The sequence below is a fragment of the Nomascus leucogenys genome, chromosome 13 (assembly GCF_006542625.1).
Source record: "Nomascus leucogenys isolate Asia chromosome 13, Asia_NLE_v1, whole genome shotgun sequence".
In the NCBI taxonomy this organism is placed as follows: domain Eukaryota; kingdom Metazoa; phylum Chordata; class Mammalia; order Primates; family Hylobatidae; genus Nomascus; species Nomascus leucogenys.
This window is the reverse complement of record NC_044393.1, coordinates 77762646-77777884: the sequence shown is the minus strand read 5'-3', so window position 1 is coordinate 77777884 and position 15239 is coordinate 77762646. Positions and strand designations below refer to the sequence as shown.

Genomic DNA, 15239 nt, shown 5'->3' with positions numbered 1-15239 from the left:
TATGTGTCTGTATTTGTGTCTGTGTATGTGGGATGTGTGTGTGTGTGGCTGTGTGTGTATGTGGGTGTGTGTGTATGTGTGTGTGTGGCTGTGTGGTTGTGTATGTGGGGGGGGTCTCTGTATGTGTGTGGGTGTGTGTGCGTCCGTGTGTGTATGTGGGGATGTGTGTGTGGCTATGTGTTTGTGTGGCTGTGTGTGTGTGTGTCTGTGTGTTGGTGTGTGTATGTGTGTGTGGCTGTGTATGTGTATGTTTGTGTGACTGTGTGTAGGTGGGTATGTGTGTGTGTGTGTGTATGTGGCTGTGTGTGTATATGGGTATGTGTGTATGTGGGTGCATGTATGTGTGTGTGTGGCTGTGTGTGTGTATGTGAGTGTGGGTGTGGCTGTCTATGGGTATGTGTGTGTATGTGGGTATATGTGTGTGTATGTGTGTGTGGCTGTAGGTATATGTGGGTGTGGGTGTGGTTGCGTATGTATGTATGTGTGTGTGGCTGTGTGTGTGTGTGGGTGTAGGTGTGGCTCTGTGTGTATGTGTGTATGTGTGCTGTGTGTGGCTGTGTGTGTGTATGTGGTTGTGGGTGTGGCTGTGTATATGGGTATGTGTGTGTATGTGGGTATGTGTGTGTGTGTGGCTGTGTGTGTATGTGTGGAGGGGGAGGGGCTGTGTGTGTGTGTGACAGTGGAGGTTCTGTTGATGGCAGCTTTTCTGTTGCACTCCCCGCTGCTGTGTATGTGTGTGGGGGGCGGGGCTGTGTGTGTGTGTGACAGTGGAGGTTCTGTTGATGGCAGCTCTTCTGTTGGACTCCCCGCTCTGCCAGGATGCCGCTACCATGGTGTCACTGCTGCCTCCGGAGAGACCCTTCCTGACCCACTTGACCCTACCTGCTCCCTCTGCACCTGCCAGGTGAGGCGGCCCCTTTAGGACCTTGGTAATCTTTCCTCCCTTGATCCTCCTCTCTGGCCAGGAAGAGGCTCTCTCCTCCACTCAGGTGGCAAGGGCTACACTCTGCCCTTCACATCTCATGGGGCAGGACTGGGCTCAGGTGTCCTGGGCCAAGGGAGGGTGTTTGGGCCCCTGCAGGCTCAGTAGGGGCTCCAGCCCTGGGGAAATGTGCAGTCCAGTTGAGGGTGTGATGGGCCTCTCTTCCCCAGGAAGGTTCCATGCGCTGCCAGAAGAAGCCATGTCCCCCAGCTCTCTGCCCCCACCCCTCTCCAGGCCCCTGCTTCTGCCCTGTTTGCCACAGTGAGCTGCCTTCCTCATGCCCGGCCTCCACGCCCTTCCCCACCTCTCCCTCCCCCTTCCCTTCCTGCCAGGCCTAAGGTTGGGCCGAGCAGGGCAGGGTGGTACAGGCCCCCCACCCAGGAGGTGTGTCCCCCACAGGCTGCGTCTCTCAGGGCCGGGAGCACCAGGACGGGGAGGAGTTTGAGGGACCAGCAGGCAGCTGTGAGTGGTGTCGCTGTCAGGTATAGCAGGAGGTGGGGGGCGTGGAGTGACGGCGGACGATAGCACCTCTGGGCCCCAGCCTAGGCAGCAAACCAGTGTCCCTGCATCTCCTACAGGCTGGCCAGGTCAGCTGTGTGCAGCTGCGGTGCCCACCCCTTCCCTGCCAGCTCCAGGTCACTGAGCTGGGGAGCTGCTGCCCTCGCTGCAGAGGTATGGCCGCCTCCAGCCCTACCCCTTGCTTCAGCCCCTTGGCCGTGTGTCCCTCTGTCCACCCCACCTCTCTCCCCTCAGCCAGCTCTTCTCCCACCTCCCTGCCCCCACAACTGGCCCTTGCATACACCCTTGCCACCTTCAGTTTCTCCTACTTCTCCCTGTCCCGGACTGCCCAGACCACCCCTCTTCCAGGTGCTGGTTAGAGTTCCCTGAAAGCTGCCTCTCTTGGGCTGGGTGCAGCAGCTCACACTTGCAATCCCAGCACTTTGGGAGGCCAAGGTGGGAGAATCACTTGAGCCCAGGAGTTTGAGGCTGCAGTGAGCTGCATTTGCACCATTGTGCTCCAGACTGGGCAACAAAGAAGACTCTGTCTAAAAAATAAAACAAAAAGCTGCCCCTCTTCCTAACCACACAACATTCATCATCATCATCATCATCATCATCATCATCATCACCATCATCATCAAGATACTTGACATTCAGTGAGCAGGTAGCATGTTCCAGGCCCTGAGCACTTTATGTGTATTATCTCATTTAATCAGCATAACAACCTTACCAGATAAGTACTCTTAGTCCTCCTATTTTACAGATGAGAAAGTGGAGGTACAGAGAGGTAGAGAAGGTGGCAGAGTCAAGATGGACACTTGGACCACCTGGCTCTGAACTTGAGCCTTTCTTAGCCTGCCCACTGCCCCCTCACCCCACACCCTGCCCAGTGTGGTGGTGTTTCTACAGAACCACAAAACTGTCATAGCATTTCACTTGCACTGGGAGGGAGGCAGGACAGAGGAAATCCCCATTTAACAGATGAGGAGACTGAGGCCCGGAGAGACTGAGTTACCTTGGGCACATGGTTAGCGATGGAGCCATTCACTTGGTCCACATGCATTTATGACACAGCTGCTGCATGCCAGGTACTGTGGCCGGTGCGGGCTGCACTGGGCAGTGCCTGCTGCCTGGAGCTTGGTCTTGAGAGCAGGCAGGAACAGAACAGGATTAGAACCCAGGTGTTCTGAACCCCTCCCAGTGCCTTTCCCCTCCACAACAGACAGGAGTTCTGCCCCATCCCGCCTTCCCGCCATATCCCTGCAAACCCCCTCCTTGTGCCACATGCCTAGCTGACCACTGAGGGTGGGGGCCAGGGGCAGATGTCCAGATCTCAACCTCCAAGCTCATCCCTGCCCACTTTGCACCACAGGCTGCCTGGCTCATGGGGAAGAGCACCCCGAAGGCAGTAGCTGGGTGCCCCCCGACAGTGCCTGCTCCTCCTGTGTGTGTCACGAGGGCGTCGTCACCTGTGCCCGCGTCCAGTGCATCAGCTCTTGCGCCCAGCCCCACCAGGGGCCCCATGACTGCTGTCCTCGATGCTCTGGTACTGGAAGCCTGGGGTGGGAGGGGAAAGGCGAGGAGGGAGCCCTGGGCCCACACCTCCCTGCCTCTGCTGGGCCGGGTGGCAGAGACAGGCAGTTGGAGAAGTGGCCTCCGTCCTCGTGCACACCCCATTCCCTGGGGTCAGGGGGAGGCTGGAGACAGAGGACTCCACCCCGGCCTCGCTGCCAGCCTGAAGGCCCCCTGGTGCCGTTCTGCTCTCACTCCACCCCAAAGACTGTGAGCATGAGGGCCGGAAGTACCAGCCCGGGCAGAGCTTCCAGCCTGGGGCAGACCCCTGTGAAGTGTGCATCTGTGAGGTAGGTGAGGGCACAGTGGAGGGCTGGGGCACCTCGAGGGGTGGGGAGTGGGCAGCATGGGATGAGGCCCAGTCAAGCTGGTCACTGCATGGAGCGGGCACTCTGGGGGCCAGAGGAGTGTATCCCTGTGGCCAGGAGACAAGGCAGGGTTGGGGCCAACAGGGCCAGGAGGTCTGGGTTTAGACAAGGAGTGCAGGTTCCAAGTGTGCAGGAGGCCATGGGTGGCCCCCCTGGCTGCAGTGCAGGGCGGGTGTGTATGGCCGGAGAGCCACCTGGGACGTGGCTAGGGGTCATATTGTGGAGATTCTATCTGCAAGGCCATGGAAGGGCTTGGAGCAGGCAAATGACATCACAGGTCAGGGTACTAAGCCACGGGCCTGGGGAGGAGGATGGCATGAGCCTGCCAGAGGATCAAAGGACACATGAGGGCTCAGGCCCAAGTGACTGAAAGGAGAAGGAGACATCACCTCAGAGACTAGGGCATGGGGTGAGGAGCACGTCTAGAAGACACTGAGTCTCTCTTCAGCCTTGAGTTCAGGGCCCAAGACATGTCCCGGAAGAGGCTGCAGCAGGCAGAGGGAGGGGCCGGAAGTCCTGGCGAAGGGCAGCTCTGGGTTTTGGTGGCCTGGGACCCACTGCTGCTCACTCATTCTTCTAGCCACAGCCTGAGGGGCCTCCCAGCCTTCGCTGTCACCGGCGGCAGTGTCCCAGCCTGGTGGGCTGCCCCCCCAGCCAGCTCCTGCCCCCTGGGCCCCAGCACTGCTGTCCCACCTGTGCCCGTGAGTCCAGGGATGTGGGGGTAGACGAGATATGAGGGTAGGGCTGCCACCTCCCGCCGCCCTTCCTCACCAGTCCCAGCCCCAGATTTTTCCTGACTCCAGTGGACTGTTCTGGAACCCCATGCCTGGCTGGCGAGGGCTGCACCATCCCTAAGGGAACTGGGGAAGCTGACAGGGACCCTTTGCCTCTCCGTAGCTGGGTGCAGTTTGTGGAGCATCTTGGACAGCAGGTGGCGCTGCAGGGCGACAGTTGTGCTGAGAAGTGAGGACCAGGCAGGCAGCGGGTAGCCCAGCCACAGGGGTGGGCGAGCTTTTTGTTGTTGTTAGAGTAAAGATTTATTAAGATTGGAGCGAAAAGTAAAGAAACAGTTTTATTTTTATTACAAATATTGAAAGATGGCCAATTTCTGTCTCCTGGATTTAATACCAGCACTGAAATGATAACTTACCTTTGCAATACAGGTGAACATTATCCTTACATAGAAAAAACAGGCCGGGGCAGGTAGCTCACCCCTGTAATCCCAGCACTTTGGAAGGCCAAGGTAGGAGGATCACAAGGTCAAGAGATTGACGCCATCCTGGCCAACATGATGAAACCCCGTCTCTACTAAAAATACAAAAATTAGCAGGGCGTGATGGGGCACGCCTGTAGTCCCAGCTACTCGGGAGGCTGAGGCAGGAGAATAGCTTGAACCCGGGAGGCAGAGGTTGCAGTGAGCTGAGATGGTGCCACTACACTCCAGCCTGGCGACAGAGTGAGATTATGTCTCAAAAAGAAAAAAAAAAAAAGAAAGAAAAGACATACTTTTTTTTTTTTAATGATAACCCTCCTATTTTCTCCAATTTGGTTTTTTGATTTGGGTTTTGGTTTTTTTGATATGGAGTCTCGCTTTGTCGCCCAGGCTGGAGTGCAGTGGCACAATCTAGGCTCACTGCAACCTCTGGATTCAAGGGATTCACCTGCCTCAGCCTCCCGAGTAGCTGAGATTATAGGCATGCACCACCACGCCTGGCTAATTTTTGTATTTTTAGTAGAGGTGGGGTTTTACCATGTTGGCCAGGCTGGTCTCGAACTCCTGACCTCAGGTGATCCACCCGCCTCAGCCTCCGAAAGAGCTGGATTACAGGCGTGAGCCATCTCGCCGACTTTTCTGTTTTTGTTTGTTTGTTTGTTTTTTATGGTGGTAAGACACTAAAATATACGATCCTAGCCATTTTTAAGTGTACAGCTTGTGGTATTAAATACTTTCGTAATGCTGTGCAGCCATCCCTGCCATCCATCAGGGAAGGCTGCTCTGATCAACACTTGCTGGGGGTGCTTCAGGGGAAGGGAAGAAGACTAACATTGATTAAGCACCTACTGCATGCCACACACTGTACTTGGTGCTCTTAATAAAGTCTCTTGCTTTGTTTTCATAGTTACCCAGTGAGGGAAGTATTATTAATCTCTTTTTACAGATTAAGAAACTGAGGCTCAGAGAGGTGGATTAATCTAACCTAATGTGCACAGGCACTGAGTGCTGGCATCAGGATTCGAACCCAGGATACCTGGCTATGTGCTTCCCTGCGCTGTTGTAGCCACACTGTATTACAGATAGCAGGAGGAGGGAGAGCAGGCCGCAGGCTGGCCATTTTTAGTGACCTCAGGCTAAGGAAGCCATGGTTGGTCTGTTTCCAGTCACCTTGCACCCCCACCTGGCCCCAAATAATAGCCTAGCAAAGTTTCTTTTAAAACGTGTAAACTTGACTGAATTGAAGAGAAAGAGGACTTATCCTCCCCGGAGGCAAGGTGCTGGGATATGGGTATGCTCGGGAGTTCGAGTTAGAAACCTGGGGACACGGTGCATGGGGACAGCTGGGATTTCCAGCCCTGTTCCCCTCTTTATGTCCCCCACTCTGGGTTCTTGTCTTCACAGAGGCTTTGAGTAACTGTTCAGAGGGCCTGCTGGGATCTGAGCTATCCCCACCAGACCCCTGCTACACGTGCCAGTGCCAGGTGAGCCCTCCTGCCTTGGGGACTCACAGAGCCCTTCTTCTTCCTTCTCTGTGGGCTGTGGCTGCCACTCCTCTCCTGCAGCAGCTCCAGGGCTCTCCACTCGCCCTGACATTTGCCCACTTGTCCTGACTGTCACATCCTGCCTATGCCTTACTCCTCCGCCAGCTCCCTGAGATCCGCCATTCTCTACCTCTTGTGTTCACATGGGCAGGACCTGACATGGCTCTGCATCCACCAGACTTGTCCTGAGCTCAGCTGTCCCCTCTCAGAGCGCCACACTCCCCCTGGGAGCTGCTGCCCCGTATGCCGGGGTAAGTGCCCAGCCTTGGCCTCCACCCTCAGAGAGGAGCCCAGGGGGGAAGACAGGAAGGGGAGGCATTCATGGGCCAAGCGGGCAGCCCAGGGTTTGTACTCAGTTTCTAGAAGAGAATGCAGGGTTCATTCTTTTCTAGAAATGGAGGGGGGCTGTTCTTGAGGTGGAGAAGAGACCCATGAGGCAGGAGGAAGCTGGGATGAAGCCTAGGTTCTCAAGGTCTGGCCTGATGCCTGTCAGGGGGCTCGGGATCCCCAGGCCCATGAAGAGGGCATTGCACTGCTGAGCAGGCAGCTGGCCCAGAGTGGGGTTCCAGCCTCTGGCCCTTTGGGCTCCTAGGACCCTAGAGACATCCTGAGCTCTGATTCGGGGCCTGATGTCTAACAGGTCCTGTGGATATTAGCTAAAGAAATCAATCAACACCATCAGGGTGGTAGGGACATGGAGTGGGTGCTTTCCTGCCGTGAAAAGCTGGGTAAGCTCCAAGGAGGGAGGATACAGCTGGAGGGACAGTGCCTGCCCATCCCATGTCTCCCTCCTCAGAATGTGTGTTGGAGGCCGAGGGCCGGAGAGTGGCAGATGGAGAGAGCTGGCGGGACCCCAGCAATGCATGCATCGCCTGTACCTGCCGTGTGAGCTGGGGTGGGCCTGGGAGGGTGGAGGATCTCGCAGATGGATAAAGGGAGGAGTGTCCAACACTCCACCAGCAGATATGGGGTCTTTAAGGGGCAGAGGCATCCCTGAGCCGGGGCACGGAGCTGAAGGCTGGATTTCATTCCCCACTTGAACTGTGAAGAGTGTATTGTGGGAGGGGCAGGCGGAAGTCCATGCCCAGAGGCCCCCAGAAGCATGAGGCCGGGGACTCCAACCCTGCAGAAAAACCCAGAACAATGATGTCTGTCCTCAGCGGGGCCATGTGGAGTGCCACCTCGAGGAGTGCCAGGCCCTCTCCTGCCCCCATGGCTGGGTGAAGGTGCCCCAGGCTGACAGCTGCTGTGAGCGATGCCAAGGTGCGCAGCCAGGGTGATGGAGGAGGGGTAAGCCAGATCATCTGGGCATGTGGGAGGGGCAGCTGACCCTCCCAGCTCCTATCCCTTCAGCTCCCACCCAGTCCTGCGTGCACCAGGGCCGTGAGGTGGCCTCTGGAGAGCGCTGGACTGTGGACACCTGCACCAGCTGCTCCTGCATGGCGGGCACCGTGCGTTGCCAGAGCCAGCGCTGCTCACCGCTCTCGTGTGGCCCCGTGAGTGCCGCAATCTAAGGTGGTGGGGAGGGTCAGGGTGGGGGCACATGGTACCGCCATCATGGTGTGACCAGGCATCAGAGAGGGAGGCTGGGCTCCTGCAGCCAGCTGGGAGCTGGGGACAGTGCTCTTCCCGGTGCGACCATGAAGTGGTGCCCTGACCTCGCTCGCAGGGAGCCTGGGAGCCAGAGTCCTGGAGATCCCTGGAGACTCCTGGGAGATGCTTGGTTTTCTGGGAGGGTCTGCGAGAGGCATGGCGGGGAGGGCGGTGTGTCTGACAGTGTCTGGGGCTGAGTGCAGGACAAGGCCCCGGCCCTGAGTCCCGGCAGCTGCTGCCCCCGTTGCCTGCCCCGGCCCGCTTCCTGCATGGCCTTCGGAGACCCCCATTACCGCACCTTCGACGGCCGCCTGCTGCACTTCCAGGGCAGTTGCAGCTATGTGCTGGCCAAGGACTGCCACGGCGGGGACTTCAGGTGTGCATCCCCCGTCTCTCTTCTCCCCAACCCCTACACCCAGACCTGCTGAACATTGGCACCTGGGACTTTCCTGCCCACAGTGTGCATGTGACCAATGATGACCGGGGCCGGAGCGGCGTGGCCTGGACCCAGGAGGTGGCGGTGCTGCTGGGAGATGTGGCCGTGCGGCTGCTGCAGGACGGGGCAGTCACGGTGAGCAAAGCTGAGGAGCGGCGGAAGGTGGATCCCATGCTGTCCACCCATGCGCCTCGACATCACCCCTCCTCCCACCTCCTTTATCCTCCAGGTGGATGGGCGCCTGGTGGCCTTGCCCTTCCTGCAGGAGCCACTGCTGTACGTGGAGCTGCGAGGACACACTGTGATTCTGCACACCCAGCCCGGGCTCCAGGTGCGGCTCCAGGGCGAGTCTGGGTGGGCTGCCTGCTGGGAGCTTCAGTCCTGTTTAGGCCTCTGTATCTGTAGACAGGGTGGGGATGCCAGCTACCTCCTGGCCAAAAGAGGCAAGGAGTGGGGTACAAGGGTGTGAGGAGAGGTGGATCAGGGTCAGAGATCTCCCCAGGCAGTCAGAGGAGTTCTGAGTTCTGAGCCTGATTTCTAATCTTGGCTCAGCCTCTTAAGCCACCACCAGCCTCTGGGCCTTAGATTTCTCGTCTGTAAAGTGGGGAATGGGAAGGGTCAGTGGCAGTGGGGAGGATGTCAGCTAAAGTCTCCTGGGGGGATGTCTCAGGTTCCTTCCAACTCTCATGTGGAAGAGTAATTTGCCCCCTGCCCCCAGCAGGAAACACAACTTGTAAATTCGTAGAATAAACTAATCCGAACCCTAATTGTGCTTTGTCCTCTGCAAGGCCCGAATGCCCATGATAAAGTGAATCCCTGGGAGGGGGTTGCATTTCACCTGGGGCCCAGTTCAGGGATGGCAGCAGGAGAAGGTGCCCTCATGCAGGAGCTGTGGGCAGCTCCTCCTGTCATCTGTCTTTGCCCAGGGCTGGCATAGAATGTATCCACTTGGCCTTGGCCAGGGCGGTGTTTCTTCCAAGGCGAGCCTCCACCTATCCATTCTCCTCCCCTACAGCACTGGCCGCACTGAACACAGTGCCTGGGGCCACGATGGACCCTGGGCTTCTTAAGGCCCCTGTCCTTCCCTGTTCCCCAGTCCCAGGCCTCTCCACACAGGTGCTGTGGGATGGGCAGTCCCAGGTGGAGGTGAGCGTACCTGGCTCCTACCAGGGCCGGACTTGTGGGCTCTGTGGGAACTTCAATGGCTTTGCCCAGGATGATCTGCAGGGTCCTGAGGGGCTGCTCCTGCCCACGGAGGCTGCGTTTGGGAATAGCTGGCAGGTGAGTGGCACAGGAACCAGAGTTGGGGAGACGCGGCTGAGCATGAGTCTCAGAGCAACCCTCTGGCATGGAAAGCGGGGAAGGGAGGTGAAGTCACAGAAGATAGGCTTTTGGGCTTTCAGAGAGGTGTGGGGTCTTCTTGCCTGTCTTGGTGCTGGAGAGGTAGGGTGGCTTGTTAAAAGAGGCCTCGTTGGCTGGGCAGGGTGGCTTATGCCCATAATCCCAGCACTTTGGGATGCTGAGGTGGGCGGGCAGATCACCTGAGGTTGGGAGTTCGAGACCAGCCTGACCAACATGGAGAAACCCCATCTCTACTAAAAATGCAAAATTAGCCAAGCCTGGTGGTGCATATGCCTGTAATCCCAGCTACTCGGGTGGCTGAGGCAGGAGAATCACTTGAACCCAGGAGGCGGAAGTTGTGGTGAGCTGAGATCGTGCCACTGCACTCCAGCCTGGGCAACAAGAGCAAAACTCTGTCTCAAAAAAAAAAAGAAGAAGAAGAAACCTTGTTACTTGAACCCCCAAGCCTTGCTTTGCCACTCACTGGCTGTGTGACCTTGGACAAGTGCTGACCTACTCTGGCCTTGGTCTGTCCATCTGTAAAATGGGGACAAAAAGAAGGTAGACAGTACTTCCTTTGCTGTTCTTTTAGGGAGGTTTGGGGACTAAAGCAAATGACTGAGTGGGAAGTGCTTTGAAGAGCACGGCATGCAGAGGCCAGCTGCCAGTGGTGCTGTCACATCAGGGCTGCTCTCCCCACCCAGGTCTCAGAGGGGCTGGGGCCTGGCCGGCCCTGTTCTGCAGGCCGAGAGGTGGATCCGTGCCGGGCAGCAGGTTACCGTGTGAGGCGTGAGGCCAATGCCCGGTGTGGGGTGCTGAAGTCCTCCCCATTCAGTCGCTGCCATGCTGTGGTGCCACCGGAGCCCTTCTTTGCCGCCTGTGTGTATGACCTGTGTGCCTGTGGCCCTGGCTCCTCCGCTGATGCCTGCCTCTGTGATGCCCTGGAAGCCTACGCCAGTCACTGTCGCCAGGCAGGAGTGACACCTACCTGGCGAGGCCCCACACTGTGCGGTGAGGGGGTGATGCCCGCTGCAGGTTGGGGGAGGGTTGGCACAGAGAAGAAGGGCAGCCCGGAGGGCTCAGGGTGGGACCGGGGCAGGTATGGCAAGTCTCGCAGGGGTACGCACAGCAACTGGGGCAGTTTCAGGTGCCTCAGTAACCCCGCCTCCCACTCCCCCTGCAGTGGTAGGCTGCCCCCTGGAGCGTGGCTTCGTGTTCGATGAGTGTGGCCCGCCCTGTCCCCGTACCTGCTTCAATCAGCATATCCCCCTGGGGGAGCTGGCAGCCCACTGCGTGAGGCCCTGCGTGCCTGGCTGCCAATGCCCTGCAGGCCTGGTGGAGCACGAGGCCCACTGCATCCCACCCAAGGCCTGCCCCCAAGTCCTGCTCACTGGAGACCAGCCACTTGGTGCTCGGCCCAGCCCCAGCCGGGAGCCCCAAGAGACACCCTGAGTCAGAACAGTGGCCGATCAGGGTTCATCAGGCCAGGAGTCTCCCCTTGGCGAGCAGTTCCCACCCTGGTTAGGGCTGTGGAGAGAATGCCCTGCCTGGACACTGGAGCCTGGGCCCCTGCCCTGCAAAGACCCCCGCCATGTTGAGTCACAAGCAGTAAACTCTAGGCCTGCCCGAAGGCTTCCTTGTGTGTGTGTATTTCCTCCTGGTGCTGGGACAGAGGCTGGGCTGCCAGGAACATGGGGACCAGTGATCAATGGCCACAGAATCACAGTACCATGCTCACTCCTTGCACCTGCATGCCTGGGCTGCCCCACCCAGCCACTCCCTGGTGCTGTCTGGGAAACCCTGCAGTGGGTAGAAGGAGGACCCTGGTGCCCTGGTCTTAGCCCTGTGCTCATTCCGTGTAGCAGGCATGATGCATGGCCCCATGTGGTACCTTCTGTGGATCCATGTGGGATCTTGCAGGGGCTGAGGAACCACGGAGAAGGGGCTGCCTCAGAGAATGGCGTCCCCCTTCCTTGTGGCTTGGGGATACTGAGTGTGCAGGCACCTTCTGGGCCACTCTGAGAGCTAGTGACACAGGGACCCAATGCCTGGGGTGAGAAACAGAAGCAATAGACCGCAATACAGTGTGGACATGTACCTGCGTGTGCACACAGAAACACACACAGGAACACACATCCCTCAGAAACCCAGATAAACACGTGCAATGCATACCTGCCTGCCTTCACAGCCACACCCACCCTGGGCAGACATGTGGGCAGTAGACATGTGGACGTGTAAAGGCAGTATACATGTGGGCGTGTAAAGACGTCACTATAGGGAGGGAACATAGGTTTTGAGATAGAAAAAGTCCAGAATTCAAGTTTTCTTTGCCGCCTGCCAGCTCTGTGACCTTGGTGTTTTAGGGACCTTGGTCATGAGGTCAGGGGACTCCATCCTCATTGCTCCCTGATATTCCAACAGGGAGTGAAGGGCTTTGTGCTCGGGCAAGGACGCAAAAGAGCGCCAGGTTGAACTGGAGGCCACTTAGCTGCTTGCTCTTTCACTGAGGCTGTTTTCTCTTCTGGCCAAGAGGGGGGTCAGCTCCGTTCTCTCATGGAATGGGGACAAAGTAGCCAGCAGGCAAATTTGCTCACGACAGGGCAGGATGTAAAGATGGCAGAGCTCCTGCACTCAGCCCCTCTCCTGATTAGATAACTTATATGACCTGTCTATTCATCTGTGAGATGAGGATGATAGTCACAAGTGTCTGGTGTGTGTCGGGGAATGAACAGTGATGCATGGACAAGCATGTGGGCAGTGCTCGCTGGGGCAGGGCCTCTTACCACTCACCTCTTGCTGATGGACGGCCTGGGCCCCCAGGACCATGTCTTCCCAGAGAGTATCACATCTATCCATCTCCAGATGAAAAAAATGCTGCCACATGTTAAGACAAGCTATTCCTTTTTTTTTTTTTTTTTAGGAGACAGGGTCTTGCTCTGTCACTCAGGCTGGAATACAGTGGCACGATCACAGCTTACTGCAGCCTTGACCTCCCAGGCTCTAGCAATCCTCCCATCTCAGCCTCCCAAGTAGCTGTGACTACAGGCGTGTGCTACCACTCCTGGCTAACTTTTTTTTTTCTTTTTAGAGGTGGTGTCTTGCTATGTCACCCAGGCTGGTCTCGAATTCCTGGCTCAAGCCGTCCTCCCACCTCATCATCCCAAAGTGGTGGAACTGCAGATGTGAACCACCACACTTGGCCTAGGAGAAGTTGCTTTCTGAGTCAGTCTTCTTACCTATAAAGTGGGGATAATAATAGAGCCTACTTCATAGAGTTGCTGCAAGAAAGGATTATATGTACGAAGCGTCTTCATTCCAGCACAAGCTAAACTGTTGGTAGCAGCTGCTGTTGCTACCCATACTGGCCATATTGTGTGCCCAAATAATGCAGCTGTGCGGTTGATGTGCATATGTACGTGTGTACAGTATATGTCAAACAAATGCTCGCTGGGGGCTGTAAACAAGCATATGCGTACACCTCCCTCTCTCAGGGTCACACTGCTCACTCCACGCTGCCACCCGTAGGGCCATAAAAGGCATCTCAGAGGCAGGCCAGAGTCTATGAGGCTTGGCCGAGGTCCAGCGAGGGCTCAAGTATCAGGCCCTGCGTTATTGAGATCAGAGCCTTTGTCCTTCCTTGCTCCTGGCTCTTGGTTGCCTGTCCTCCGTTTCCCTCCAGGCTCCGCATGGCGCAGGCGGCCACCCCGGGGGCCTCAGGGCTCCCCTGCAGCCCCAGGCAGGCCTTGGCTTTGTACCAGTATCTCTTCCGGTGCTCCGCAGGTCCAGGCCAGCTCCCGGCTGCACTTTGGCAGGTGAGGGAGGGGCACTGCCTCAGAAGGAAAGAGACAGGCGGGGACCTGACGCCACCTTGCCCCTCCAGGTGCAAGAGGGCCGCGGGTGTCCCCCAGGGCTGGAGCTGCCCACTGTGCTGCTGCAGATGGAGCGGAGCCGGCAGGCCCAGGAGCAGGTAGGGGCTGGCCGGGGGTGTGGCTGAGGCCAGGGTGGGTGCCCCCTCACGCTCTGGCACCCCATCTTCCTGCAGCTCCTGTGGGACTTGGAACTGCTGACTGGTGTGGAGCTGGGCCTCTTCTGGCCACCCCAGGCCCAGTTTTTCGGTCCGAGGGGCCAGGCCCAGCATGCATGTCAGCCAGGTGGTAGCATGGGTGGGGACCCAGAGCAGCCAGTGAGTGGGTGAGGGGGTACGGCAGGGACAGAGGTTCTGGGAACACTGGGGCCCTGCTGTGGTGAGGGCAAGCAGAAGGGGCAGGGTTTTGGAGACAGGGCTAGGTTTGAATCTCCATGCTGACCACCCCCGTGGGCTCTGAGTCTACCTTTCCTCAGCTAGAAAATGCCCACGAGGCCGGGCGCGGTGGCTCACGCCTGTGATCCCAGCACTTTGGGAGGCCGAGGCAGGCGGATCACCTGAGGTCAGGAGTTCGAGACCAGCCTGACCAACATGGAGAAACCTTGTCTCTACTAAAAATACAAAAATTAGCCGGGTGTGACGGCAGATGGCTGTACCTGTAATCCCAGCTACTCGGGAGGCTGAGGCAGGAGAATCACCTGAACCTGGGAGGTGAAGGTTACAGTGAGCCGAGATTGCACCATTGTACTCCAGTCTGGGCAACAAGAACCAAACTCTGTTTCCCCTAAACCCCCCAGCCAAAAAAAAAAAAAAAGAAAATGCCCACAAGAAGAGATCTTTCTCTAAGGGCTGTCGGGAGGAACAGTGGACTCATGGGCTACACCTGGCACACAGGGCCTGCTCTTTCCAGGCGGGCTGTTATTCTCATTCCACAATTAACGACTGTCTTGGTCAAATCACCTGTGTGGTGATATCTGGAAGCCTTTCCATGTTACCGCAGCATGGGAGGAAAGTAGCCTGGCAGGGTCCCAGAGAGCAAAGGCACTGATGCCCAGTGTGCCCCTGAAACACAGTGGCCCCTCCCTCCAGGGCTGCAGCTGGGCTGAGGCTCCAGGAGGGGGGGTGCTGTGGTGACTGGGCCCAGAACAGAGCTGGGAACTGGGAATGTGGGTTCCAGTCCTGGCTCAGCCACCAGCTGTCTGAGTCACTTTGGGCAGGTTGGTAGCCCTCTCTGGGCCAAGACACTCTCCACTGTAGCAGGAGGGGTGTTCATGGTGCAACGTAGGAAGGGTTCAGCTGACGTGGCTGGAAAGAACTGTGGTCTCATCTGAGGCTCAACCGGGCAGGAGGGATCCATTTCTAAGCTCCTTTGTGTGGAGGAGAAGGGGTGGGGGGTCACAGAGGGCATGAATTCCAGGAGGCAGGGATCATTTAGGGGTTATTTTAGAGGCTGGCTGCCACACTGGGCGATGGAACCCTGTGGACTAGGGTGCCCCCAACCCTTCCAGAATTCTAGGCTGCATCCTCTACCCCAGGACAGGGACTCCCTGAGACAAAACCATCAGCTCCTGGAGGGGTGAGTCTCCCCGGGGAATCCTGCCTTTCCTTCTGTGAACTGGGCTCTTTCCCTGTCACCTTCTGCAGTCCTGCCTGGTGCCCCTCATTATGCCTCCTGGGCTCTTAGTTGCACCCATGGTTGGCCCACAGCCCTTGGAAAGGTTAACCTCCAAATTCCCCCTCCCAGGATCTGGTGATGGGGGAGGAGGGAGGGCACTGGGGGCGGCCACCTGGGACTCAAGTGTTTGGATGCTGGGGTGGGGGTCT

General features: G+C 57.5%; 1 protein-coding gene across 1 annotated transcript in view; it reads left to right on the top strand.

Moving 5' to 3' along the window:
- KCP (kielin cysteine rich BMP regulator) overlaps positions 1-11181 on the top strand; it is a 34548-nt gene extending 23367 nt beyond the window's left edge. Inside the window, exons 23-40 of the mRNA XM_030825519.1 lie at positions 819-904; positions 1153-1243; positions 1382-1464; positions 1561-1654; positions 2856-3029; positions 3263-3345; positions 4004-4124; positions 6041-6120; positions 6332-6431; positions 6977-7065; positions 7341-7443; positions 7534-7676; positions 7977-8149; positions 8233-8344; positions 8439-8540; positions 9326-9490; positions 10255-10561; positions 10734-11181. Coding sequence (XP_030681379.1) covers positions 819-904; positions 1153-1243; positions 1382-1464; positions 1561-1654; positions 2856-3029; positions 3263-3345; positions 4004-4124; positions 6041-6120; positions 6332-6431; positions 6977-7065; positions 7341-7443; positions 7534-7676; positions 7977-8149; positions 8233-8344; positions 8439-8540; positions 9326-9490; positions 10255-10561; positions 10734-11002 — 2375 coding nt within the window. The 3' untranslated portion in view covers positions 11003-11181. The remainder of the gene's footprint in view (positions 1-818; positions 905-1152; positions 1244-1381; positions 1465-1560; positions 1655-2855; positions 3030-3262; positions 3346-4003; positions 4125-6040; positions 6121-6331; positions 6432-6976; positions 7066-7340; positions 7444-7533; positions 7677-7976; positions 8150-8232; positions 8345-8438; positions 8541-9325; positions 9491-10254; positions 10562-10733) is intronic.
- Positions 11182-15239: the final 4058 nt, after the last annotated feature.